Source organism: Ursus arctos, unplaced genomic scaffold (assembly GCF_023065955.2).
Source record: "Ursus arctos isolate Adak ecotype North America unplaced genomic scaffold, UrsArc2.0 scaffold_3, whole genome shotgun sequence".
NCBI lineage: Eukaryota > Metazoa > Chordata > Mammalia > Carnivora > Ursidae > Ursus > Ursus arctos.
The window spans coordinates 17,152,345-17,180,100 of record NW_026622985.1 but is presented as its reverse complement, the minus strand read 5'-3'; the positions used below and the strand labels follow the sequence as shown (position 1 = coordinate 17,180,100).

Below are 27,756 nucleotides of genomic sequence, written 5' to 3'. Positions count from 1 at the left end.
ATTTATTCCTTCTTCTCTTAGAATTTCCCTTGGTGAAGATATGTTGGTGGCAAACCTTCAGTGTTTGGTGATCTGAAAATGTCTTTATTTTATTCTCATTCCTGAAAGATATTTTTAGTGGGAATAGGGTTCTGTGTTGGCAGATATTTCCCTTTAAGACTGTGGAAGGAGGTGAGATGTCCTTCAACAGATGAATGGACAAAGAAGATGTGGTTCATATATACAATGAAACATTACTCAGCCATCAGAAAGGATGAATACCCGCCATTTGCATGGACATGGATGGAACTGGAGTGGATTATGCTAAGTGAAATATAATAAAAAAAATCATGCAAACCGAGAGTGGTATGGAGAGGGCGAGGTGAAATAATGCAAGTAGAGTGCACGCACGCATACACACACACACACACACACACACACACACATGCACAAAGTCGTCCTTTTGGGACACAGCATTATCTTCTGGCTTCTATTGTTGAGAGTTCAGCCTAAGTCTCTTTCCTTAGAATGCCAACTTTTTTCCTCTGGCTGTTTTTAAGATCCTTTGTCATGTTGATTTGCAGTTTCACAGTGATGGGTCTGGATGCTTTTGATTCATTGAGCTTCTCTAATCTTTCGATTGTTGTTTCTTTCTTATAAATTTGGATAAATTCTGAGTGCTTATATCCTGAAATGTAGCTTCTAGCCCATTTTCTCTCTTCTTCTGCAGCTCTGATTAGACACATATTTTAGTCCCGTTCACTCTTCCACATTGCTTAACTTCTTTTTGATTTTGTCCATTTTGAGAGAGAGCAAGAATGAGAGAGTGAACAAGTGAATGGGGAAGGAGGGAACAAAGGGAGAGGGAGGGAGAATCTTAAGTGGGGCTCTATCTTACGAGCCTGAGATCATGACTTGAGCCAAAATCAAGAGTCAGATGCTTAACCTCCTGAGCTACCCAGATGCCCTTGTCCATTTCTTTTGTGCTGATTCTGAAAAATGCCTTCTGAGCTGTCTTCCCTTCAGTTCCCTCTGCAGCTATCTAATCTGATTTATTTCTGCATTTTTCATTTCCATAAATTGTGTTAATCTATTAATTTTCAAATCTTCTGGGTCATTTAAAAAATTTTCTGTTCCCTGTAGATATTTTCAAGCTATTATATTTTTAAGAAAACATCAAGCATAGTTATTTTAGAAAATCTCATAATTTTAATATCTGAGCCTTTTATGGATCCATTTTCTGTCACCCTCATTCATGGTGTCTTGTTTCCTTGTGTAATTACTTTGTGAACTGCTCATTCGCCTTGGAAAACTATTCTGGCAATTCTTTGAGACTTAGGATGAGAGTCCTATCAGAGAGGACTTGCATTCTGTCAGGCATTTAGGGAACTCTACCAGTCTAGTTTAATCTAAATGTACGACATGAGGTTTCTGTAACATGCAGGGGGTGTGGACTTCAGTCAGATGCAAGGGCTAGCTTTCAGCAATAACTTCTTAGGGATTTTTTTTTTTTCCAACCCTGCCTACCTAAAGCAACTTTTCTTGCAGTGCGCTCGTGGTGCAGTGGTAGATTTACCGTTGATTCATCCTCATCCTGAAGTGTAGCTCTTTGGGGGCCTGCTTTATTGACGGAGGGTCTTTGATTTCTGTTTACCATGTCCTGTCAGGCCCTAAAAACTGAAGCTCATAGTCCCCAGGTTTGGTAAATGCTACAGGACAAAACCACCTTTAGTGCTTGGTTCTTTCTCCAGGGTCCCGTTTTCACTTGGATTTTGATCTGGTCATTTCTTACTGTCCTGTTAGATCATTACTTCTAAAACAACAATTAAAAAAAAATACTCATTAGTTTTTGTTGTTTTCAGTGGTAGGAGGATCAGAATTAGCTAGCTTGTTAACATTTCTGGAAACAAAATCTTCTGGTGATAAAATACAAAAGAAGCTTTTGTCAAAAGTTTGAGGCTGCTGATTTGGACGGAAGATTCCTGGGTTTTCTTCTAAATCTTCCCACATCACACGGCCAGATTTCTTAATTTTGCTTCCTAAACTTCTGTTTCTATATCCAAAAGAAAATAAAATTTTAAATAGCCACCAGTTTTGGAATCTGCATCAGTGAAGTCTGCAGAATCTTGTTAAGAAGGACACAGCAGGCCCAAAATGAAGTCATTTGTGTTAAACCCTACATCAGCAAACCAAGACTAAATGCCCATCCTTTATTTAAATTAAATTCTAATCAGTTGACGTACAATTCAATATTAGTTTCAGGAGTAGAGTTCAGTGGTTTATCATTTACATATAACACCCAGTGCTCAACATCACAAGTGTGTTCCTTAATATCCACCACCCGTCTGTCCCATCTTCCACCCACCTCCCTCCATCAACCCTATTTGTTCTCTGTAGTTGTCTCTCATGACTTGTCTCCCTCTATTTTCTCCCCCTTCTGTAAGTTCATCCATTTTGTTTCTTAAATTCCACGAGTGAAATCATACAGTGTCTTTCTCTGATTGACTTAGTTTACTTAACATAATACACCTAGCTCCATCCACATCGTTGCAAATGGCAAGGCTTCATTCTTTTTGATGGCCGAGTGGTATTCCATTGTATACACCGCATCTTCTCTATCCATTCATCATTCGATAGGCATTTGGGCTCTTTCCATAGTTTGGCTATAGTTGATAATGCTGCTATAAACATAGGGTGCATGTACTCTTTCAAACGTGTATTTTTGTATCCTTTTGGTAAATACATAGATAGTACTGCAATTGCTGGATCATAGGGTAGTTCTGTTTTTAGCTTTTAGAGGAACTGCCATGCTGTTCTTCAGAGTGGCTGTGTTCCCACCAGCAGTGCAAGAGGGTTCCCTTTCTCTGCATCCTTGCATTCAATTCCTGTTGTCTCCTGTGTTAATTTTAGCCATTCTGACAGGTGTGAAGTGTTATCTCATCATAGTCTTTTGATTTGTATTTCCCCGATGATGAGTGATGTTGAGCATCTTTTCATGTGTCTGTTAGCCATCTGGATGTCTTCTCTGGAAAAATGTTTATGCATGTCTTCTGCCCATTTGTTAACTGGATTATTTGTTTTTTGGGCGTTGAATTTAATAAGTCCTTTTTGGATTTTGAATACTAACCCCTTATCAGATATGTCATTTGCAAATATCTTCATCCATTCTGTTCTGTAGGCTGCTTTTTAGTTTAGTTGATTTGTTTCCTTTGCTGTGCAGAAGTCCCAGTAGTTCATTTTTGGTTTTGTTTCCCTTGCCCCCAGCAACGTGTCTATTAAGAAATTCCTACGGCCTAAGTCAAGGAGGTTTCTGCCTGTGTTCTTCCCTAGAATTTTGATGGTTTCCTGTCTCACGTTTAGGTCTTTCATTCATTTTTAATTTATTTTTGTGTATGGTGTAAGAAAGTGATCCAGTTTCATTTTTCTGCATGTTGCTGTCCAATTTTCCAAACACCATTTGTTGAAGAGACTGTCCTTTTTCCATTGGATATTCTTTGCTGCTTTGTCAAAGATTAATTGATCATATAGTTGTGGGTCCATTTCTGGGTTCTCTCTTCTATGTGTCTGTTTTTGTGCCAGTACCATATTGTCTTGATGACTACAGCTTTGTAATGGAGCTTGAAACCTGGAATTGCGATCCCTCCAGTTTTTTCTTTTTTGGAATTGCTTTGGTTATTTGGGGTCTTTTGCGGTTCAAATTTTATGGTTTGCTTGTTATAGTTCTGTGAAAAATGCTGGTGGTATGTTGATGGGGATTGCATTAAATGTGTAGATTGCTTTGGGTACTATAGGCATTTTAACAAGGTTTGTTCTTCCAGTCCATGAGCATGGAATGTGTTTCTCTTTCTTTGTGTCCTCTTCAATTTCTTTCCAGAAGTATTGTATAGTTTTCGGAGTACAGATCTTCCACCTCTTTTGTTAGGTTTTTTCCTAGGTATCTTATGGTTTTTGGTGCAATTGCAAATGGGATTGATTCCTTGATTTCTCTTTCTGCTGCTTCATTATTGTCATACAGAAATGCAACAGATTTCTGTTCATTGATTTTATATCCTGCAACTTTGCTGAATTCATGTATCTGTTCTAGTACTTTTTTGGTGGATTCTTTCAGGTTTTCTACATAGAGTATCATGTTGTCTGCAAAGAGTGAAAATTCGATTTCTTCCTTGCCAATTTGGATGCCTTTTATTGCTTAATGTTGCCTGATTGCTGAGGCCAAAACTTCCAGTACTATGTTAAATAGTAATGGTGAGAATAGATACCCACATCTTTCCTGACCACAGAGGAAAAGGTCTTAGTTTTTTCCCATCGAGGATGATATTAACTGTGGGTCTTTCATACCTAGCTTTTATGATGTTGAGATATATTCCATCTATACCTACTTTGTTGAGGGTTTTTATCAAGAATGGATGCTGTATTTTGTCAAATGCTTTTTCTGCATCTATTGACAGGATCATATGGTTCTTATCCTTCCCTTTATTAATATTGTGTATCATGTTGATTGATTTGTGAATATTGAACCACCCCTGCAGCTCAGGATTAAGTACCACTTGATCATGGTGAATAATTCTTTTAATGTAATGTTGGATTTGACTTGCAAGTATCTTGTTTAGAATTTTTGCATCCATGTTCATTGAGCCTATTGGCCTGTAATTCTCCTTTTTAGTGAGGTTTTTGTCTGGTTTTGGAATCAAGCTAATGCTGGCCTCATAGGAGGAGTTTTGGAGTTTTCTTTCCATTTCTATTTTTGGAACAGTTTGAGAAGAATAGGTATTAACTCTCTTTTAAATGTCTGGTAGAATTCCCCGGGTGAGTGATCAGCCCAGGACTTTTTTGTTGGGAGATTTTTGGTTACTGATTCAATTTCTTTGTTAGTTATGGGTCTGTTCAAATTCTCTATTTCTTCTTGTTTCAGCTTTGGTAGTTTGTATGTTTCTAGGAATTGCCCAGTTTATTGGCATATAATTTTTCATAATCTCTTATAATTGTATTTCTGTGGTGTTGGTTGTGATCTCTCCTCTTTCATATGTGATTTTATTTATTTGGATTCTTTCTCTTTTTGATTAGTCTGGCTAGGGGTTTATCAATTTTATTAATGTTTCTGAAGAACCAGCTCTTAGTTTCATTAGTCTGTTCTACAGTTTTTAAAAATTTCAATATCATTTATATGAGCTCTAACTTTCTTTCCCTTCTGCTGGCTTTAGGCTTTATTTGCTATTCTTTCGTAGCTCCTTTAGGTGTAAGGTTAGGTTATGTATTTGAGACTCTTCTTGCTTCTTGAGGTAGGCCTGTATTGCAATATACTTCTCCCTTAGGACTGTCTTTGCTGCATCCCAAAGGTTTTGGACTGTTGTGCTTTCATTTGTTTCCGTGTACTTTTAAAATTTCGTTAAAAATTTCCTGGTTAACCCATTCATTCTTTAGTAGGATGTTCTTTAACTTCCATGTATCTGTGGTCTTTCCAAATTTTTTCTTGTGGTTGACTTCAAGTTTCATAGTGTTGTCATCTGAAAATATGCACAGCATGATCTTCATCTTTGTGTACTTGTCGAGGGCTGATTTGTGACCCAGCATGTGATCTATTCTGGAGAATGTTTTATGTGCACTGGAGAAGAATGTGTATTCTGATGCTTTAGGATGAAATGTTCTGAATATATCTAAGTCCATCCAGTCCAGTGTGTCACTCAACCATTGTTCCTTGTTTTCTGCTTCAGTGATCTGTCCGTTGCTGTAAGTAGGGTGTTAAAGTTGCCTACTATAATTGTATTATCATCAATGAGTTTCTTTGTTATTAATTGATTTATATATTAGGGTGCTCCCAAGGTGGGGGCATGAATATTTACAATTAGATCTTCTTGATGGATAGAACCCTTAGTTATGATATAATGCCCTTCTTCATCTGTTGTTACAGACTTTGGTTTAAAATCTAGTTTGTCTGATATAAGTATGGCTACTCCGGCTTTCTTTTGACATCTATTGGCATGACAGATGGTTCTCCATTCCCTCACTTTCAACTTACAAGTATCTTTAGGTCTAAAATAAGTCTCTTGTAGGTAATATATAGATGGATCTTGGTTTTGTTTTGTTTTTTTTAAAATCCATTCTGATACCCTGTGTCTTTTGATTGGCACATTTAGAGTGATTATTTACATTCTTGATCTTTCTTTTGGGGAGAATTCCTTTGTCTTCCACAATGTGGTGGGGTTTCTTTTTTTTCAGCTCTAGTTGTTATTTCTTGGGTGTTCAAAATGATTTTATGTTTATCTAGCTGTGTTCAAGGGATGAGGCAAGCCTAGCGTCTCCCTCCTCCTCCACCATCTTAACTCATTGCTCCTTAATGCCTATTCTATCTGCAGTTTCAACCCCCCAGGAATGAAACATTTAACCAGTCATTTTGAAGTCACGTGGCCAGCACTAGTGAAGTGTTCCACGTCATAGGCCCTTCTCTTCCCCTTAGGAGAACGACCTTGCCTTGACACAGTGCATTCTTTGCTAGTAATTTTTTTCTGCCCCCTTTCTGCCTTTAAAGAATGTTGACTTCTCTAAAGCTCCCTGGAACTCCTTTCTCTTGGGATGCTGCCTGCTTTCCATGAATTGTTTGATCTTTAAATTTACTCAGTTGAATCTTTATTATTCAACAACCCTCGAGAGTTGAGTTAAAGTTATATTTACTTTGCCTTGTTACAAAAACAATTGAAGGTGATTAAAATCTTAAAATTCCTAAGAGCACCACTAGAAGTTCTAAGAGAGATAAGGGCATTTGGTAGAGCCTTGAATGCTATCTCTGCTCTGCAACTAACCAGAGTTCTCAGTGTGGAGTCTGTGGAACAACCTGCTAAGCTCTGTGCAAATTGTTTATTTGCAAATAAGAGTTTTTCTGCCAAGAGAGTACATAGCTTTAAGGAAATTCTCAGAGGTCTAAGACCCAAGAAACATTAATAGTTAGTGAACTACATAAAAAAAAATTGTCCTTTTTATACCTTAGTTTTTTAATCTGTATTTTGTTTTATTTTTTTATTTGGGGCTTTTAAAATTTTTATTTTAACTCTAGTTAGTTAACATAGCTAACATAATTCTAGTTAGTTAACATAATATACAGTGTTATATTAGTTTTGGGCGTACAATATAGTGATTCAACAATTCCATACATCACTTGGTGCTTATGACAGGTGCACTCCTTTTTCCCCACCACCTATTTACCCCCCCCCCACCTCCCCTCTGGTAACCACGTTTGTTCTCTGTAGATAAGAGTCTGTTTCTTGATTTCTCTCTTTTTTCTCCCTTTGTTTTGTTTCTTAAGTTCCACCTATAAGTAAAATCATATGGTATTTGTCTTTTTCTGACTGACTTGTTTTGCTTAGCATTATACTATACTGTCTAGCTCCATTCATGTCATTGCAAATGGCAAGAATTCATTTTTTGATTGCTGAATAATATTCCAGTGTGAGTGTGTGTGTGTGTGCGCACACACACCGCATCTTTATCCATTTATCAATCCATGGATGGACACTTGGGCTGCTTTCATATCTAGGGTATCGTAAATAATGCTGCAAAAATTTTTCTTAATTTCTCTTTCTGCTGCTTCATTATTGGTGTATAGAGATGCAACAGATTTCTGTACGTTGATTTTATATACTGAAACTTTACTGAATTTATCAGTTCTGGCAGTTTTTTGGTGGTCTTTTGGGTTTTCTATATAGAGTATCCTGCCATCTGCAAATAGTGAAAGTTTTACTTTTTCCTTACCAATTTGGATGCCTTTAATCCTTTTTCTTGGATGATTGCTGTGTTTGTCTGATTGCTAGTACCATGTTGAATAAGAGTGGTGAGAGTGGACATCCTTGTCTTGTTCCTGACCCTAGGGGAAAAGCTCTCAGTTTTACACCATCGAGGATGATGTTCACTATGGGTTTTTTATATTAGGCCTTTATTATGTTGAGGCATGTTCCATCTAAACCTACTTTATTGACTTTTTTTTAAGATTTTATTAATTTATTTGAGAGAGTGAGACAGAGAAAGCATGAGAGCAGGGAAGGTCAGAGGGAGAAGCAGATTCCCCACTGAGTGGGAAGCCTGATGCGGGACTTGATCCTGAGACTCCGGGATCACGCCCTGAGCCAAAGGCAGACACTTAACTGACTGAGCCACCCACGCGCCCTGAAGGTTTTTATCATGAATGGATATTGTTCTTTGTCAAATGCTTTTTCTGCATCTGTCGAAATGATCATATGGTTCTTATCCTTCCTCTTCTTGATGTGATGTAACATGGTGATTGATTTGAGAATATTGGACCATCCTTGCAACCCAGGAATAAATCCCACTTGATCCGTGGTGAATAATTTTTAAATGTATTGTTGGATTCGGTTTGCTAGTATTTTATTAAGGATTTTTGCATCTATGTTTATCAGGGATACTGGCTTGTAGTTCTCTTTTTTAAAAAGTGGTGTATTTTCCTGGTTTTGGACTCAGGGTAATGCTGGCCGCATAGAATGAATTTGGACATTTTCCTTATCTATTTTTTGGAATAGTTTGAGAAGACTAAATAGTAACTCTTTTTTAAATGTTTGGTAGAATTTGCCTGTAAACCCATCTGGTCAAGGACTTTCGTTTATTAGGAGTTTTTTGATTACTGACTCAATGTCTTGCTGGTTATTGGTTTATTCAAATTGTCTGTTATCCTCCTGTTCCAGTTTTGTAGTTTCTGTGTTTCCAGGCAGTTATTCATATCGTCTAGGTTATCCATTTTGTTGTCATATACTTTTTCATGATACTCTCATAATTGTTTGTATATCTGTGCTGTTGTTGCTGTTTCTACTCTCTCATTTGTGGCTTTACTTTTTAAAGTCATTTCTCTTTTTTTCTTTGTGAGTCTGGCTAGAGGTTTATCAATTTTACTGATCTTTTCAAAGAACCAGCTCCTGGTTTCATTGTTCTGTCGTTTTCTTAGTTACTGTATCATTTAATTCTGCTCGAACCTTTATTATTTCCTTTCTTCTGTTTTGGGGTTTTGTTTGTTGTTCTTTTTCTAGCTCTATTAAGGTGTAAAGTTAGGTTGTTTGAGACTTTTCTTGCTTCTCAAATGAGGCCTGTATTGCTATAAACTTACCTCTTAGAACTGCCTTTGCTGCATCCCAAGGGTTTTGGACCACTGTGTTTTCATTTTCATTTGTTTCCATGTACTTTTAAATTTATTCTTTGATTTCCTGGTTGACCCATTCATTGTTTAGTAGCATGCTGTTTAACCTCCATGTATTTGTCATCTTTCTAGATTTTTTCTTATGGTTGGTTTCTAGTTTCACAGCATTGTGGTCAAAACGATGCACGGTGTGACTTCAGTCTTCTTGAATTTGTTGAGGCTTGTTTTGTGGCCTAACGTGATCTATTCTGGAGAATGTTCTGTGTGCACTTGAATGTGTATTCCGCTGTCTTAGTATGAAATGTTCTGAATATATCTGTCAGATCCATCTGTTCCAGTGTGTCATTCAGAGCATTGTTTCCTTGCTGATTTTCTGTTTAGATGATCTGTCCATTGACGTACCTGCAGTGTTAAAGTGCCCCACTGCTATTGGATTATTGGCTAGTTCCTTTATGTTTGTTATTACCTGTTTTATGTATTTGCGTGCTCTATGTTGGGTGAATACTTAAAATTATACCTTCTTGGATTGTCCCTTTTATCATTATATAGTGTCCTTTCATTTCTTGTTATAGTTTTTGTTGTAAAGGCTATTTTGTCTAAGTATTGCTACTCCAGTTTTATTTTGCCATCCATTTGTAGAATAAATGTTTCTCCATTCCCTCACTTCAATCTGTCTTTAGATCTAAAAGGAGTTTCTTGTAGGCAGGACGTAGATGGGTCTTGTTTATTTTATCCATTCTGTCACCCTGTGTCTTTTGATAGGGGTGTTTAGTCCATTTACATTCCAAGTAATTACTGATAGATATGTGTTTATTGTCACTGTATTTTTTTGTGTGTGGTTGTTTCTGAGGATTTTCTCTGATTTTTTGTCTTTCATGGTTTGCTGATTTTCTTTAATGATATATTTAGATTTCTTCTCTTCATTGCATATTTATTAGTGGTTTTTGATATATGGTTACCATTAGGTTTGTATATAAACTCTTTTGCATATAGCAGTCAATATGTTAAGTTAATGGTTGTTTAAGTGAACCCATTCTTTACTCCTCCCACGTTTTAGGTATATGTTGTCATGTTTTACATCCTTTTGTGAGTTCCTTTACAGATGTTTTAGAGAAATATTCATTTTAACTGCTTTTGTGTTTCCTACCTTTATACTGTCATTTTTGGTCTCTCCTTTCTGCTCAGAAGAGTCCCCTTTAATATTTCTTGCAGGGCTGGTTTAGTCATCATGAACTCCTTTAGTCTTTGTTGTCTGGGAAACTATCTGTCCTTCTATTCTGAATGATAGCCTTGCTTGATTAAATATTTTTGGCTGCAGATTTTTCCCATTCAGCACTTTAAATAGTTCATGCCACTCCCTTTTTGCTTGTTAAGTTTCTGCTGAAAAAGCCCTTGATAGACTTATGGAGTTTTCCTTGTAAGTTACTGTCTTATTTTGTGTTGCTACTTTAAAAGGTTTTTCTTTGTCACTATATTTTACTAACTTAATTACAATATGTCTTTGTGTGGATCTGCTTTTGTTGATTTTTTGGGGGGGGGGTCCTCTGTGTCTCCTAGATCTGGGTGTTTCCTTTGCCAGATGAGGTAAGTTTTCAGCTATTATTTCTTCAAATAATTTTTTCCTCCTTTTCTCTCTTTCTTCTGGGACTCCTATAACATGAGTCTTATTACATTTGATGGAATCACGGAGTTCCCTAAGTCTACTGTCATTCTGCATAACTCTTTTTTCTCTTTTGTTCAGCTTGATTACTTTCCATTACTCTGTCTTCTGGCTTATTAATTTATTCATCTTCTTCCAGCCTGCTGCTCATTCTATCAAGCAGATTTGTCATTTTGTTTCTTAAGCCCTTTATCTGTGCTATATTATTCCTTATCTGTGTTAACGGTCTAACTGATGCCTTCCACTCTTGAGTCCAGTATCTTTATGAACATTACTTTAAATTCTCTATCAGACATGTTACTTACATCTTTCGCTTGGATTTCTGCCCATTGCCTGTCCTGTTCTTTCACTTGGGACAAGTAACTCTGTCTTCTCATTTTTTCCTAAGTCTCTGTGCCCATTCGTGTGTGTCAGGAAAGTCAACTACATCTCCTGTTCTTGAGGGCGATGGCGTCAGGAGGAGGTCCAGTAGGGCCGTGCCATGTGGCGTCCTGTCCCCAGGGCCTGGCGCTTCTGGGGGTGTCTCCGGTGTGTGCCGCGCGCGCAGCTGTTGTGCTCTGGCTGCTTTGCCCTTCAGGCCGCTCATCTGCAGTGTCTGCCTCTGCCCGTTGTGGGAGCTGTTTGGCTCCTGGCCTGAACATGGCGTGTTTTAACTAGGTGTGCTCTGGTCTGTTTGTGAAATGAGACCAGTCACCACCACTGTCAGAAGCGAGGCTCCACAGAACTCCCATATAGGTAGACACAGTGTGAGCAGGAGTTTGGGCAAGTCTTTTGGTGGAGGGGGCTGGCTGTGCTGGGACTGAAGTAAGCGCAGCTGGGAAGGGTGGTTGCCCGACAGCATTTGGTGGTAAGGCTTGGGGTAAGTAATTTAGGTAGGGAGAGTGGATGCTGCGCTGGTTCCCACGGGAGGTCCTGTGGTTAGGCTGAGCGGTGGCAGAGAGAAATGGCAGTTCCTTTGTTACCAGAAAGGTCTCCACAGATTTTGTCTCTCTGGGATGTGCTCCAAGATGAGCAAATAACCTCCCCACAATGTGCCCCAGGTGCTCTTCAGATCACTGTTTCCAAGTTGACGTTCATGGGTTGTTTGACTACATTCTCTCCGGGAGCAGCACAGTGCCCTTGTGGCTCTGGTATCAGCCAAGCCCGCTGACCTTTAAAACTCCAGGCTTTAAGTCCTGCTGGTTTCAAGAACTTACAAAATTTGGCCCTTCTCACTTTTGAAGCCAGTTGCTGTGGGGATTCATTTTCCTGTGTGCTCTCCTGTGTGTTAGTCTGTCTCTAGCCTTTCTCCTCAACCACAGCTCCCTCCCCACCGCATTGGCCACAGTCCATTTCTCTCCCAAACTGCATCTCCCCCCTTCCCACCTTCTTCAATGTGGCTTCTATTCCTTTGGTTGTAGAGTTTGTTCTGCTAGTGTTCAGGTCAATTTCTGGGGTATTTAGGATGATTTGATAGTTATCTCATTTTATTCATGGGATGAGGCGAGCCTAGGGTCGTCCTACTCCATGCCATTGTCCAACCTCTGGGGTCTAATCTATATTTTGATTAAACACCTTGTTTCATGAATGTACTGTAATGACTTTTCAAAAAGACAGTAATATGTGAACATGCTTTGAAAGTTATCAATCTTTTTAAAAAATGGTAAAATGTTCTTTTTTTTAATACTTAGTAAAATGTTCAGGGTATCAGCATTACATAGGGTACCAAAACATTACAGAAAAGTGTTTATCTTAATGACATTTATTCAACAAAGATTTGTATGTCTACTGTGCGCCGAATGCAGGAAAGAGGGACGAGTAAAACACCACTGCACACATCCTACACCACAGGACACAGACCATGGACTGCAGCTGCATCCGAGAAATACACTCAGTACCTATGGAGCCTAGAGGAAGGGCGCATGGAGTGAGGGTGGCAGATGAGTGAGCTGCTGAATGCTTCTTGGAGGCGTTATCACCTAATCACCTAAAATGAGTCAGCCAAAGGAAGGCATTGCTGGCTGAGGAGTCAGCATGAGCAAAGGCAGAGAAAACAGAACACAGTGTATTGTGAGCATGTGTGCATGAGTGTGTGTAAGGTAGAGCAAGTCAGTTAATCCTGGCACAGAAAATGAAAAGTAAAACAAGAGGCTGTCTGTGTCTCGTGGGCCAGATCAAGGAGGGTTTTGTGGGTTAGGCTGGATTCTGAGCATTATTTTGGAGGCTAGAGGGAGCTTCAAATGTTTTAAGCAGGGGACTGAAACTACTGGATTTTGTTAAAACTACCCTGGTAGTACAATGGGAGGGGAGGGGCTGGGATAGGAAAACTAGTTAAATTTTTTTGGCAGTGTTTCAGAAGAGATTTGCAAGTCTGAAATGGGAGTCTGAGGGAAGACAGGTCATAACATTTAGTAGGCAAATTAACAGGACTGTGAGTTTGATCACATGTGTGGGGTGGGAAATCTCAGTTGGGTGGCTGGCTGAACCCCCAAATGAGGTAGATCTTCAAGAATATGCTAAGTTTGGACCTGCTGTATTTGAGTAGCTAGTACCCGGGTGACAAGGCATCACAGATAGAAAAATTCAGAGATCTGAGCTGGAGATATCAATGCATAGCTTTAGTAGATAGGTGACAGCTGAGACCAAGAGAATGGCTAAGATCAACCAAGATGAATGTGGAGATAAATGGGACAGGACAACATTTAAAAGGCTTAAGTGTGTGAAGAAAAGCCCAAGAGAGAGAAGGGGCCCCCATCATATTACAACATGGACAACAAAGGAGTAGTTTTAATTATTAGCAGTTGCAAATAGAGGCAAGATCCTCTGGTAAGAAAAGAACTAAACACACTCAGGTGGCAATCGAGAGGTCACTATGTATGAGGGATGAGGACCAGATGGGATAAACACGGAGTGAGGCGGTAATGCGCACAGCTTGAGAACTCTGGATATGAATGGGAGAAGGGAGAGTAGAGCTAGTGTTATCAAGGGACTTAGTGTTTTTTTAAAAGGATGAGAGAAATAGGAACATGTTTGTTTCTGAGGAGAGAGTAACTGAAAGTCAGAAGCTGAAAATAAAGAGTTATTCCCCCCCGCCCCCAGCTCAGAAATCTGGTAGAAATCTTCAGGCTACTCAGGAAGACCTCATCAGAATTAAACTTGTAGCCAATTAATTCATCAGGATTGCTCATAAGCACAAGAGCTAACCCATCTTAAGTTAAAAACTATGTCTTCCCGAAGTCAAAGAAGTAACAGCTCAGTGACCAATTACAGAATAAAACAAAAAAATAAAGTTGGTGAGGATAACTTTTTAAATTGAATTTTGTTGTCAACAAAGAATGGCGCTTCATTTCTCCGGGATGAATATAAATCAGTGTAAACCAAATTGTGTTTTTCTGCAGAGACAATGCTATAAACCAGTAGAAAAGTCAGCTGGCAGCTTCTGCTCAACAAGAGAGTAGCCCAGGCCCTGTAGCATGGTCAAAGCCCCCTGTCACCTGTGAAGACTCGTTAAGTCACCAAGAGTCTTTTCTGTCAAGGCGAAGGCTCAGTTACACCTGTGGTAGTCTACAGGCAAATCTCCTGATTATCAAGGACCCACTTCTATGTTCACTAGATTTTGGTGAAGTTGGTAATTTGATTCTAAAATTCCTTTTGAGAACATATTTCTCTTTGCTAGAATAACCTGAACAAATATTTTCGTAAGTTTTAACAGAACAAAGAGCTGTGAACCAAATTAAAGATGGAGTTGTCTCGGGGAACAGGTAACAATTAGAGAAACTTAAAACAGTCATTTGAAACGAGGTGGGAAGAACTAGACTACATGAGAGGTGACTGGTTTTATTTGGCTGCAGAATGCTTTGGCTGCTCTTTTTAAAAAACTAAACAAAATGTAAATCGTAAAACATTCAAAACAAAACAATTTCAAAAATGCATTTAAAGGCTTGAACACTTGGGCCTGTGTCAGTGGAAGGCGTGTTTGTAGCACGCTAATGAAATCAAGAAATTTTTTATCGAGATTATTCCTTCCCTTCATTCATTACGTCAACAAATATTGACTGAGTACCTGGTAAAGGACGTCAAACCTTTGGCAATACACAAAGTGCTTTTTATCGGTTTGTACTTGTCCGGGTGTGCGTGGACGCTCTGAAGAGGCTGAGCTCCTCCTCTTGCGGGCTGGCCTGGGTCGGGGTCTCACTGCCCCATCCCTTTAGGCGCACACCGCTCACTGCTGCAGCCTCCTCCTGACCTCCCGGCTCCTTCCCTTCATTCACTGAACATGCTGGTGGTGCCCGATACAACTTCTGCCATCTTTCTGGATGATTTTAGTGTCCACTGTCCAACCCAACTGCCCTGTCAGGTTTCCTGATCTTGTTTTGTGTCTCATGATCTTCTGCATTTAGCCACTGCCAAGGTCACAGCTTGCAAAGTACGACACCGTGAACTTGCTCCTCTCTGATCATTAATCCAAGCATCCCGGTCTGTGACTAGTGTTTCCTGTCCTTTCAAACCTGCCTGTTCCAGCAACTCCCAGCAGATCAGAGCTGCTATCGGCCTGTCCATCCTGCCTTCCCAGGGCTCTGTGGCTCCTCCTCATGTCCTTACCTACCCGGTTTAGATATGGAGGACCATTATTTCAGCAACTATTCTATCAGCACCGCTTTGTTTTATCAGACTCATCTGCCACGCACCACGTACCTCCCCGTCCTCTGTGTAGGGTGCTCCTATGGAGGGAACAGAAGGATCACAATAGGCCAACTCTCAAGTTCTCAGTCACCAGACAGTCGGGTCCTCCACAATGTCCTACAGTCCTACTATGCCTCAGGTCACTTTACTCTCCACAGAAACTATTTTAAAACCTCCTTTTTCAAAAGCCCAATTCCCCTTGGTCTCTGACTTCACAGAGAACACCACGGTCTGCGTGTGCACCTACCCCGTTCCCATCTGAAAGCCTGCCAGTCTCTCCACCAGTGCTTTGGACCCCATCGTCTTCCACCCTCTTTGGACCCCAACACCATCACAGATTGCTTCTGCTCTGTTATCTTCAACTTCTCCCTCTTTCCCGAGTCATTTTCAGATATAAAGCAGTAGCTAAAAAGGGAAAGGAAGACACATTGTTGCCTCACTTCTTGCCTCCTTTTCACATCCAGAATTTAGAGTTTTGTAAGGCAGCTGCCTGCTGCCATGTACTGCCGCTCCAGCTGCGGAGGGAATGTTTGTAAGCTGCTAGTTATTTCCAGGTTCAACCCAGCTGATGCTCTTACTCCCTCCTCACTCTACTCGGTCTCTCAGCAGCATTCGACGCCGCGCAGAAACACTGCCTTCTTTCAGCCTTCCTTTACTCCTCCGGCTTTCATCTCTTTAGCTACTACTTGTCCGTCTTCTTTGCCGTAGCTTCTGCCACTTAACTTTTTTGGAGCTCCTCTGGGTTTGCCCTCAGTCCTCTTTTCCTGTTCTATCCTCCAGCAGAGATTGGCACATTTTTTCTTTAAAGGGCCGTAAATTTAGGCTTTGTAGGCCTTAAGGTCTCTGTTGCAACCTCTCCGCTCTGCCCCTGCAGCATGGAAGCAGCCGCAGGCACTAATCAGACTCATGCACGTGGCTTGTTCCGATCAAACTGCATTTACAAAAACATAGTCTGTCTCCCTAGAGAAGTACCCTTTCCTGTGTCTCTCATGACCAGCTATACATCAAATTCATACCTGGAGACCCTCCAGTCCCCAAGTCTGTATATCGAACTACCTAAATCAACCACATTTAAATGTCTCTGTGGCATCTCAGATCTTTACCTAGGAATTGTGCCCTTTCCCCCAAATCTGGTCTCCCTCTAGTGTCCTTAGTAAGTGGCAGTGCCATTCAGATGGCTGCACAAGGCAGAAAACAGAGGAGTCGTCCCTGATGCCTCTCATTTTCTAATTCTTTGAATTGGAGGAATTCCTAAAAGAGGGTAAATCTAGAAATGGCCAGTATTTGAAGCACACAGTCAAATTTAACATTTCACTAATAGAAGCTAAACTTTATTTCCATGTTTATTACATGTTTATCTTTGATGTTGTATACATATTAGACTTAAACATACAACTTGGGAGAAAAGCTGGACATTCTCCACTGAATGGGTTAAAAAGGAATGTAAAACTATAAAATACTTGTTTAAGTGTTGAATTCTGAATTATGGCAAACAGAACAATAATTACCTTGCCATTTTTCTCTTTCTAGTTTTCCAAGATGAATTTCATTATAAAATATTTTCGTAACATTTATTTCAAGAAAGGAAATTAGGGATAATCATTAAAACCATCTGACTTGAAGTACAGAGTACAAATAAAGAGTCTTCAACACAGAACTCCTACCTTCTATTTAAAATACAAATACTTCAGGCTATTGTGAATCGAGAGGGATTAATTGACGTCAACTGCAAATCTAATGACTTAAGCAAACCCATACATGCCATTTGCTTTTGTCTGGAAGAGTCAGGCTGATTTAAAGGTGACACAGAGCAGAATTCTCTTTGATAACTATGTCAACCATTTGCTACTCAGAATGGGATGGCCAAATAGTAAGTGCTTAGTCACAGAAATTCAGATTAATCCGTTCCAAGTGGCTAACGGAATCAATCATCCCACCCTCTCTAATCTATGGCCGTGTACTAACGTACAGGTTTTAGCATTCACTGCTAAGTTTTAAAATAACACTGCTCTAGCTGCTCTGAAACTGCTGAGATTCACAGTACACAATACTCTGTGTAGTAGAATTCCAATGTTTAAACAAAATCAAACTTATAGGTGGTTATCAAAGTTATTTGGTAATAAATACGGTTTTTTAATTCTCTATAAGCCCCTTAGCACATTTTGTGAAGACAGCTGTGTTTTTAATAGTACTAATTTTTACTTAGATACATTTAAAAGAATCAGCTTATTTTCCACCAGGAACTACAGGATGAAAACTCTTCAACAAGTGTTTAGAATCACCTGCAAAAACCATGTTCTTTAAGAGACGTTATTCTACTGATAAATACCTTTCTCATGTAACTGTTTAGGACAGATGATTTATGGCTTTTCAATTTTTAAAATTTCACATTTAATGTCATGTTGTTAAAGCTTTCAGAATCGGTCTTCCAAGATCAAATTCTTAAATAAGAACAGAAATGACAAAAGACAAGCTCCTTATCAACATTTCTCTTAAACTTCAAGGCACACACTCCTTTTCTTAGACCCCAAGGGTCGACAAACTTTTTCTGCAAAGGGCCAGGTAATAAACTTTTCAGGCTTTCTCGGTCATATGGTCACTATGTAACTACTCCATTTCTGCATTGTCCTGAGAACACAGTCATAGACATAGACAAGTCATTTACAAAAAGGAGAGAGCAGTCTGAACTTGGCCTGTGGGCCATGGTCGGCCAACTCCTGCCTTAGAACAGATGTAAATAGAATCATGAAACAAATTGACTCAGAACCTAATCACTCTAGAACATTTTTTGATGTTGAACACTTTGAATATAGCCAACTTACGACTCTTGGTTAAGATTCTTCTATTCAAACTCATATCATGCTTTAATTTATCCTCATTTATGAACTTGCTTGAGCATTATTTATTGAGGGATTCAGTTTAAAATTAATAAATGATGTCCGTACAATTTAATATCCAATTTAATTTTTGAAAAACTTAATGAAAAATATAACAGAATCAAAACATTTAAAATAAGTACACTCACTACCCATTCCAGTAATTCATTTAAGTAAGTCATATCAACTATAGAATAGGAAAAATAAATTCAGAAGTGTAATTACTTTAAAATACACTACTTCCACTTTTGTTAATATTTTACATTTATGTATATATTCTATAGTGGAAGCAGAAATTCTCTCTAAAAACATCTCCTTAAAATCTTGAGGTGCATGTTAGAGCCACAGGCAATATCTGACATATAAAATTGCAGTACAGGCCTTCAGATTTGGCATTTCACTGGTACAATACAATGACCAACGTATAATCACTGTACAGTGCCTAGACATTCCAGTAAGAACCATTATTTTCTTTAATGTAGAATGATTAATACATATTCTACAAGGGGCAGTGAGGTTAGTAATTCTATAGGGTATGTCCCGACATAATTTTCAAATTGTACAATAACACAAACAACTCTGTTAAGGCCATGTTTTATTTGCTGATTAATGGACAAAAGGCAATGTAATTTATTTTCAAGTATTTTCTTGAAAGTCTGTGCTCATAAAAATCATGAAAAGTTGGAAAGACTGTTAAATCACTGAAACTTTAAATATATCTTACACAATCTTGTTTGTACAAAAATACAAGTTAAATATAAACATAAAGCAATCAATGATAATTTTATGCAAATCTGTTTTATGTGATCTTCAGTTATATATAAAAGTTTCTGGGTTCTGTTATTTGTGAAAAGATCGATACCAGATTGAATTACTATCTATTGGCAAAGGGCCCTAAAAAGCTTACTTTAGCATTAATCCTTTACATGGTTAAGTGCATTTCCTAATTTGAGATCACCTAAACACTGGAAAAAAAAAATGAAAGGGCAGTATGTCCATAAACCAACAAATAATTTGGCTGTAATGTATCATAAAACACAAGGAACCCCCACACATCTGTACAATAAACATTACATACTCACACACAGGTGTGCAGGTGCGTGCATGCACGTACACACACACACACACACACACACACGCAGTCATAAAGCCTAATGAGGTGCTACTTCCAGTTCGATATTCAGCTCTGCGTTTTTTCGTATTTCATCGAATGAATAGCTTTTTGTCACCTTCCCATTCTTGAAGACCGTATGGAGAAGATCCTGCACAAACATAACAATACTAAGATGTAACGGTCATATTAGACTATCAAGCACAGTACTTCAGAATGCTTTGATGAATCAGACTGACTAGTCAAATAGACGTCCGATGGTGTTCAGATTATGAAATGACTTGGTGGAGCAGGCAGAGCGCATGGCAGTATCCAAAAAGGCTATGTAAAAATATTTAGCTTTCAAAGCAGCAATGATCTAAATATTCTTAAAATTTTTCCTTGAAGGGAAAACAACCCCACTAGCTGATCCATCTCTGTCTTTAGGTAGAAGATGCTTGTTGCTCAGCTGCCCGGAAGAGTCATGGCTGACAGTGAGCAAGGGAAGCCTGCCAGACCTTCCCTTGTTCCTAGACAACAGGCTCAACACTGATTAAACTTACCAAACCCTGGAATTTAATAAATTTCCTACTCACTGAGTTTTGGACTAAAAAACAAGAAACCAAACCAGAAACAAAAGTAAGTATTGATTTCTTGATGAATGCACAGTGACCGATTTAAAAACTGTGTATACTGCAGAAGTGACTGATACATGTAATCCATTTGATCTATGCAGGGCTAACAACGGCCGAGATTAAACCTACATCCCCTTTTGAGTCTGGTAAATAAGGAACTATCCGCCTGCCTTCAGTTTCTCTTTAAAATACCCACAGACATAATCTGTCATGCCTAAGTTTTCCATCAAGATTGAGGTGCATGACCTTTTCTTTCATAAAGTTAAGTACTATGAAAGAATGGTGATTCCTACTCTTAAATCAAAATGCCACTTAGGATTATAATTGATTACTGCCTCAAACGTTCTAGAGTATCATCTATATACTCTTAAAATCAGTGCCTTTTTAAAGTCAAGTTAGGACTGCGTCTTAAGTGACTCTAGTCCATCTGGAATTCAGCAAACTCTTGGGAGCTATAAGAGTGAAGTGAAGGTTACCAAAGCCCTACACAGCAGGCTAGACCTAAAAGTTTAGGGACTAATACTTTTCATTAAAGACAAGAATATCAGATATGGTATTAAGAATCATAGTGATGTGTAAACTTTTTTTTTTTTTTTGGTACTACTTCTGAGAACATGAACGCTCATGAGTAGTTGCCCTCTACAAGTGAATGTTTTCAATCCAGTGGCTTAAAATTTTGTAACTTCTGAGTTCACAAATATAAGTGTACTTCTGCATGTTAAGGACCATTAGATCACATGGCCCACTTCAGCACAATATTAATTTTTATAGTTTGGTTGATTTGAATCAGAAAACTTGGTTCAGTCTAGGTTTCACCAATTATTATAATGCCATCAGAATCCAGTCCTGAGCTTTTCATATCGTAAGATAACTAAGATAACATAATTTGCTTTTTTTTTTAATAAGCCCAGATTTGCTCTGAGAATCACAAGACTAAAGAAAACCATCTCGACTGGATTCTGTTAAGTTTAAAAAAATGCAATTATCTTTAACATCTCAGAATTTGGACAGCCCTTCCTTTATTAATATTACCGAAGTTTTACTATAGCATAAATAGCTTCCTTTAAGTATTCTTGGCTATTCCTCTTCAGAAATTATTTGCTGCTAAATTGGCAGTAAGAGTAAGATCAAATACACAAAACCTTGTTGAAGATATCAATCACTACCCTGTGGGTCACTACCTGGAAGAACTTTTATCTTTTTTTTTTTTAATGTTATAAAGTTTTTCACCCATTGTATGCACAAACTCACTTATGATCTAGTCCCTTCTTGTTTTTCATCTAATTTTGGTAGGCTAGGTCAGCATTTGTACACTTTTTACAACAAAAGTACTTTGTCCTTCAAGAAAAAATTTGTTCTGAAAATTTAAAAATACAACATAAGAGTCCCCTTTAATTTGGAAAGCTAACCTACTGTTAAAAAAAAAAGATCAGCATAAATAACATACATGACCGTATTCCTCAAGGTCTCCTTTTCCTTCCTCAAGTGTAACAAAATTCCCTGCTGGTGTCCTATGTAAAGATAATCGACCCTTTTTGGATCTTTTGTTGGGATCAGCAACTGGGTCCTTGAAGACATTAATCTGGAAGAAAGAGAAATAAGGAGACTACTCAATTGCCATTAAAGAAGAAAGCTTATACATAATTCGTACATAAACTTCAGGTACTTTTTCGTATAACGAAACAAATCTACATCCAGCTTTTAGAAGTATACCTCCAGCCAGTGTTGGAGGACACAGTGTTCTGTTACGTACGTACGAACAAAATCCAAGTCTTGAATATCCTTCCTTACCACTGTAGATACCTACTACTCTAGCTGTAGGAAGTCGCTGAAGTTAACATGTGACCCTTCAGGGATCCTTCATATTTTGAATTACCCTTAAGTGACTCAGGTACAGCACATGCATGCTGCTGGGGGGAAAATAACTATGTCAACTGTACATAATCTGTGGCAAGGGAACTAGGATTTTTACTAAGGTAAAGGCTTCCATTCCATTACTTGATAACCTTTCCTTTTGTTACTTTAGTCTTTGTTACTGTGAAAAGCAAAGAGGATCTAGAGAACCTGAAGAGAACAGAAGGTTTGTTTAAAGATCAGAAAGGTAGGAGGCCAACATAACAGAAGCAAGTAGTGAATCAACCCCAGAACTTTCCAAAGACGGGCAGAATGAGGTAAAGCAGGGAACCAGCCCAGGTGTCCTGAGGAGATCTTAGTCTCCCCCACTCCCACCTTTGGATTTATAGATTCTCAAGAGTCTATGAAGGGCCAGGGTGACTGCAGTTCAGATGCCTGAAACAGGCACGTTGGGTTCTCCTGTTTTAAGGCTAGTCGAACAGGATTCTGGTATCACAACTCCAGCTTCATGCTCCACCTTCCTAAACCACTTGACAGTGCTTACACACTCACTTATCTTTAATCTGTGATGGCTAGGTGAGCTGACATTCCCACTTGAAATGGGTCAGCTTTTGGACTCAAAAGTGTAATACTGAAGCTGTAAGAAATGACTGGACTGCCTCATCTCTCAGATCTTATTTTTCCTCCTCTCTCCAAGTCATGTCTCTTTTCTTTCCTTGTTTAGAGTCAAGGTCAGTGGTACATGACAACATATTATGAGTTTAGGACCATATCCTTTGGTAGAATGCAGGTATTCAATGCAATAGACACAGAAAGAAGTTACTAACGGGTGTAGAAGTCGGAGGACATACCCCAAGGCCGTTGGTTACAACGTAACTACACTTGAAGGAACAATTCAGGAGATCTCTCGTTAACTTCTGTAGCAAAGCTCCACCAGAACCAAAGGCAATGTTTTCAATACTCCATTTTTTTTGCTTCATGCCTTCTACAATCTAGAGGATTAAAAAACAAAAACTAAGTGATCTGAAAGAGGAAGGTTATTTTCCCTGAGCCATACTGATGAATAAAAACATCCTAGAGCCATTTTGTAACACCATACATGGTGAGGTAAGAGTAAGGCCTACAGAGTTACACTCCAAATTTTCTCTTTTAAAAGAAAAGGTGTAAGTGTGAAAGGAGGGGATTTCATTCCAAGCGCCTGCATGTGTGGTGTTTCCACCGTGACTGTGGTTAGGGTTGGGGGAATGAAAGATATGAGGGAATGAGAAACAGCTGGTGAGAAAGCATTTCAAGTTTCGTGTCTATCACAAAAGGGGATTCTGCCTCTTTTCCTAAGTAAGTAGACTGATTCCGGTATACAGAAACCTAGGGCAGGGTTATATCATCAACTCCATGAGACGTTACAGGGAAGACTGACCATGAAGAGCCAAGTTCAAGAGTGAGGCTGACAGGGAAGTCTGTTGTTTGTGAAGTTAAGTTTTTCATCATTTTCAAAATTAAGGCGTCTAGTGTATGTAGAAAGCAAAACTGCTACAATTCCTTTTCCTGCTTCTGAAAACTTATTTCAACCCCCTCCAAGATGAAGAAAGCAGGTATTCCCCTCTAGGTCACACAACACACAAGTGCATCTGCATTAACAGACTACTCATCTCTGACCAAGGCTGCACCAAGGCCAAAGAGTATCTGTCTCGATATTTAACTTCTTGTTCGTAAAGTTAAAAACAAAAAACCAAACCTCAAGTTTAAAGCTGATTCTCAAAATTTATTTAAAAAAAAAAAGAAAACTGAAGAGTTTCAGTTTTTACAGGGAAGTTCACAAACCCGACTGAACAAGCTAGCTGACTGCTGGGTGTGAGCCATGGGAAGGACCCTGCGCTGATGGGCTCTCTGGAAATGGCACAGGCCCCTCCCTGCCCATGATTTTTCATGTAAGAAGGGGAGAAATGTGTGTGAGGGCACCTGCTAAACTGGCTAAAGTGTAGGTATGGGGAGCAGCTCTTAACCGATACCAAGGTAAGAAACCTTTAATTTAGCGGAGCTAAGGAGACAAGAGCAATTAAAAATGCCCGCTGAGATCTCTGTACTCAGGTCTTCCTTCTCACTGCAGACTTCTGTCTTCCTTCCTTTTCACAAGAAAGCCCCTAACATCCCCACACCAAATGTCTTAGAGTTGTTTGGGGAGTTTCCACTTTCATTTAGGTAAGGCAGTTTGGGAGAGCTGGTGAGAAAAACCCTCACTTCTGTAACTGCAAGAGATCTGTTCCAGAAACCTTGCTCTGGAACTCTGAATGCACATCACCACAGAACTACACTTTGTTATACGCCATAGCTCTTTCTTTTAAATGGATCTTTGGGACACAAACTAGTTCCAATTTGGGTACTGACCTTACTCTCACCACACCAAATTCTTGCAAACAAAAAAATCCTTTGGTAGACTTGTGGGTGCTAGCGGAGATGGATGGACAGTAAAACACCAGTGCTTAACAACAGCGGACAGTGTACAGCATGGCATCAGTGACAGCCTTCATTTTTATGGAGTATTTTAGGTATTAAAGTTATAGCACTTTAAAAGCTTATTTGAGCAAAAAGGCAAAAATGTTAAGATAACAGAGGCTACATCTACCAATAGTGATGACAGTCAATGCTTAATTTAGAAGAGGTGACAAACCATTCTGTACTTTCCAAGAAAGCACATAGTAATGCCACTGGAATTTCATAGTCTATTCCAATAAAACACACCTTTTCAAGCTGTGTCTAGACTTTTCATTTTATATACAAGGAAGTGTTCCTTAACTGGCATTTTCCTGTTTCATAGTGACACTTCATTAGTCACAGCATCAAGGATGCCCAATGAGGACAGAGAGTAGTAAGTGTGGTCTGGCTGCTACATCTAGACTTGTATTTTCTCTTCCTTATAATTTTCTTAATATTTTCTCTAGGTTATTTTATTCTAGGAATATAGTGTATAACACATAGAATAGAAAAATATGTGTTCACTGACTTGTTATTGGTAAGGTTTCTGGTCAATAGGCTATTTGGAGTTAAGTTTTGGGGGAGTCAGGAGTTATATATGGATTTCAGACTGTGCTGGGTGGAGGGGGTATCGGCACCCCAACCCCTGCATTATTCAAGGATCAACTGTGTTTATAAATAAGCACTTAACAGAAAAGACAGGATCATAAACATTTATGAAAAGAATCAGAGCTGTACTTAAATTATTAATGTGCTATTTATCAAACTGGTAAGGAACTTGATTGCTTTATTGGAACTTTAATATAAAATACATACCTCTTGTAAGGTATTAATATCTACTCCGTCCCCTTGAATAATTCGAAGATAAGGTGGCAGCAACTTGTAGCCCTTTGAGTTCTCAGTAACAGGGAACTTCTTACCCAAAATATCCAAAACCTGTAGGGGAAAATACACACCCAACATAAAATAACTAAAACTGAAAAAAAAAAAAAAAAAAGTATAGAAGCTTTCCACAGTTAAAAAAAAATGACTGCTTTCTAGACAATCTTGAGAATATAAAAATGGATCAAATTACTTAAAAAGTTTTACAACACTATATACAAGCCTTCTAAAATTTAGTCTCAATTCCTTTTGATTATATTAGAAACAGGCATGCTATTTTTCTGTCATGTCAATGTATACCATAGAGTTGCTCAAAATACAAGTTTTCTACTTCCCATCTTTCAAATTGTACAGATTCAAGAAAAAAAATCTTTAGGAAATTAAAACAGTAAATATAAGTGAACAGAGTGGCCCAGTCAAAGCATGCTGGGCCTGTGACCCAGAGGTCAATGAATCAAAAACAGTAAATACCATATTTTTAATAGGTATATAATACATCATTTGACAAACCTATAATTATGATTTGGATTTATTCTGCCTATGCCCAACAGTTTGTTTGGCTCATTTACTTTTTAGATTTATTTGAGAGAGCGCAAGCATGAGCAGGAGGGGCAGAGGGAGAGAGAGAATCTGAAGTAGACGCCGCACTGCGCGAGGATGCAGGACTCCATCCCGCGACCCTGAGATCATGACCTGAGCCGAAATCAAGAACTGGAGGCTTAACCAAATGTGCCACCCAGGTGCCCAGTTTAGCTTCTTTCATCTGACAGAACCCAAGTATGAATCCAACCGAATTACAAACCTCAAGGAAATTATCATCTACAAAGCTGAAAATGAAGCGTATACAACCCAAGTTTCTCTGAAGTTCTCATTTAAAGGTGATACCCATTTTTTAAAAGACAAACTGCATATTATGCAAATCATCCCACTCATTCATTGCCTACTAAGTTTTAGAACAGCTGAAATTCCTAAACACTGATCTAAAATTTCTCAGAAAGCTTGGTCAGAGATACAGACACATATTTACCCCCAATCACTCCTTTTTCCTAAATAAAGATTTTACCAATGAGAAAATTCCATATTGATGACTTGGTTTATTCTTAACTAGGTCAGTACATTTTTATTAGGTAACAGGGAAAACATGAAACCTGTTAAGTTTGCTAAAACCAAATCTGTTAGTATTTCAGACTAAGACCTTCAAAATGGCCTGTTACTGAACGGGATAGGAAAAGACTTCCTTGGTTCTATATCCACCTTTCTCAAGGGGTAAGTAATTTATCATCTAATCACTTAGCTGGGAGAGTGTGGTAAGAAAGCCAGAAAGATCTATGTTGGACACTTGGCATATTTTACATGTTGTGTGACCTTTAGCAAGTTATTTTAACCTAAGCCTGTTGCTTTGTCTATAAAAAAGAGTACTATTTATCATAAGGTCTTCATAGAGATTAAATGACACAGCTTAAGTAAAGCACCTAACACAGTATTTTTCTAGTGGTAGGCATCAAATAACCTCTTACTAATGATTTTCAGAGAAGGCAAACTAAGTCGACTTACTGAACGCTAAAAAAAAAACCCAACAAAAACAAAAAAAGAAAAGAAAAAAAATGCAGCAACGCTACATTGAGGGTCAACAGTATCTCCAAAGAATCACTACCTGAAAAGTATTTTCGAGTTTTTATTCCATGTCACCTTGCATGTATTTCTTCTGCACTAAAAACTTCAAAGGTATAGCAATGATTTGTAGGTAAAGAAAAACCACAAACTTGATGACCAAATCACAGGATTAATTTAATTTTCAAGCAGAAAATATCTGTTCGATGTTATTATCTATTTGATGATACAAAAATAACCCCAGAACTGTGGGTATCCTTGGACAAATTTATTACTCTCCCTGGGCTGCAATTCTAAAATAGATAGTTCTGAAATGGCATGTGCACAAATGAAATTAAAACAGTCCTGATATAGCTCATCTACAGGCATTTTAATAATCAAGTTATGTGTTAAAATTTACCTTTAATACAGTGTCCAGAGGATTTCCAGAATCAGGTCTGATTATTAGTGGTGCCTCTGTACTTCTTGACAGTATTAAGTGTCTTAGGTCTTCACCCCATATTTTTTCACATGCGTTGTAAATGTCATAGCTATCACTGACCACAGATACAGGCACTGATGAAAACTGTGTTACTATATGTTCAAAAGCATCTTTTTCACGGTCTTTCCCCCAAGCTGTTATGGTACTAGGAAACAAAATGAAAACAGAGATTTACTTAGGCAGACACATTATCTATTCCTGAATCACATCTCATGTACTATATTTACACCATCAATCCCACAAAGAAGGTGAGTGAGCTTAATGAATACACATCATAAGGTTCACTGACTATTTGGGGCACACCACCCCTTGGCTGATGTTTAAGACTATAAGAAATCTTATTCCTGTCCCATAGTTATTTTAACTCTTAAAGTCATAGTCACCCAACTTTTTTTGTATTCCTAAACCTACTCATTTAAAA

The 27,756-nt window shown here is 38.5% G+C and overlaps 1 protein-coding gene and 1 long non-coding RNA gene across 9 annotated transcripts in view; one reads left to right on the top strand and one right to left on the bottom strand.

The window, feature by feature from the left end:
- LOC113266178 (uncharacterized) overlaps positions 1–27,756 on the top strand; it is a 188,293-nt gene that overhangs the window by 153,151 nt on the left and 7,386 nt on the right. For all 5 annotated transcript variants that reach the window (XR_008956255.1, XR_008956257.1, XR_008956256.1 and 2 more), the window contains 2 exons: positions 19,848–20,039; positions 25,820–26,509. This is a non-coding gene — a long non-coding RNA (uncharacterized LOC113266178). The remainder of the gene's footprint in view (positions 1–19,847; positions 20,040–25,819; positions 26,510–27,756) is intronic.
- The window catches only part of NAMPT (nicotinamide phosphoribosyltransferase), a 401,813-nt gene continuing 390,793 nt past the window's right edge, over positions 16,737–27,756 (bottom strand). For all 4 annotated transcript variants that reach the window (XM_057304070.1, XM_048212899.2, XM_057304071.1 and 1 more), the window contains 5 exons: positions 27,255–27,480; positions 25,178–25,297; positions 22,741–22,881; positions 21,483–21,617; positions 16,737–19,572 (listed from right to left, as the gene is read on the bottom strand). In XM_057304070.1, the coding sequence (XP_057160053.1) occupies positions 19,462–19,572; positions 21,483–21,617; positions 22,741–22,881; positions 25,178–25,297; positions 27,255–27,480 (733 nt within the window). In that variant the 3' untranslated portion in view covers positions 16,737–19,461. The remainder of the gene's footprint in view (positions 19,573–21,482; positions 21,618–22,740; positions 22,882–25,177; positions 25,298–27,254; positions 27,481–27,756) is intronic.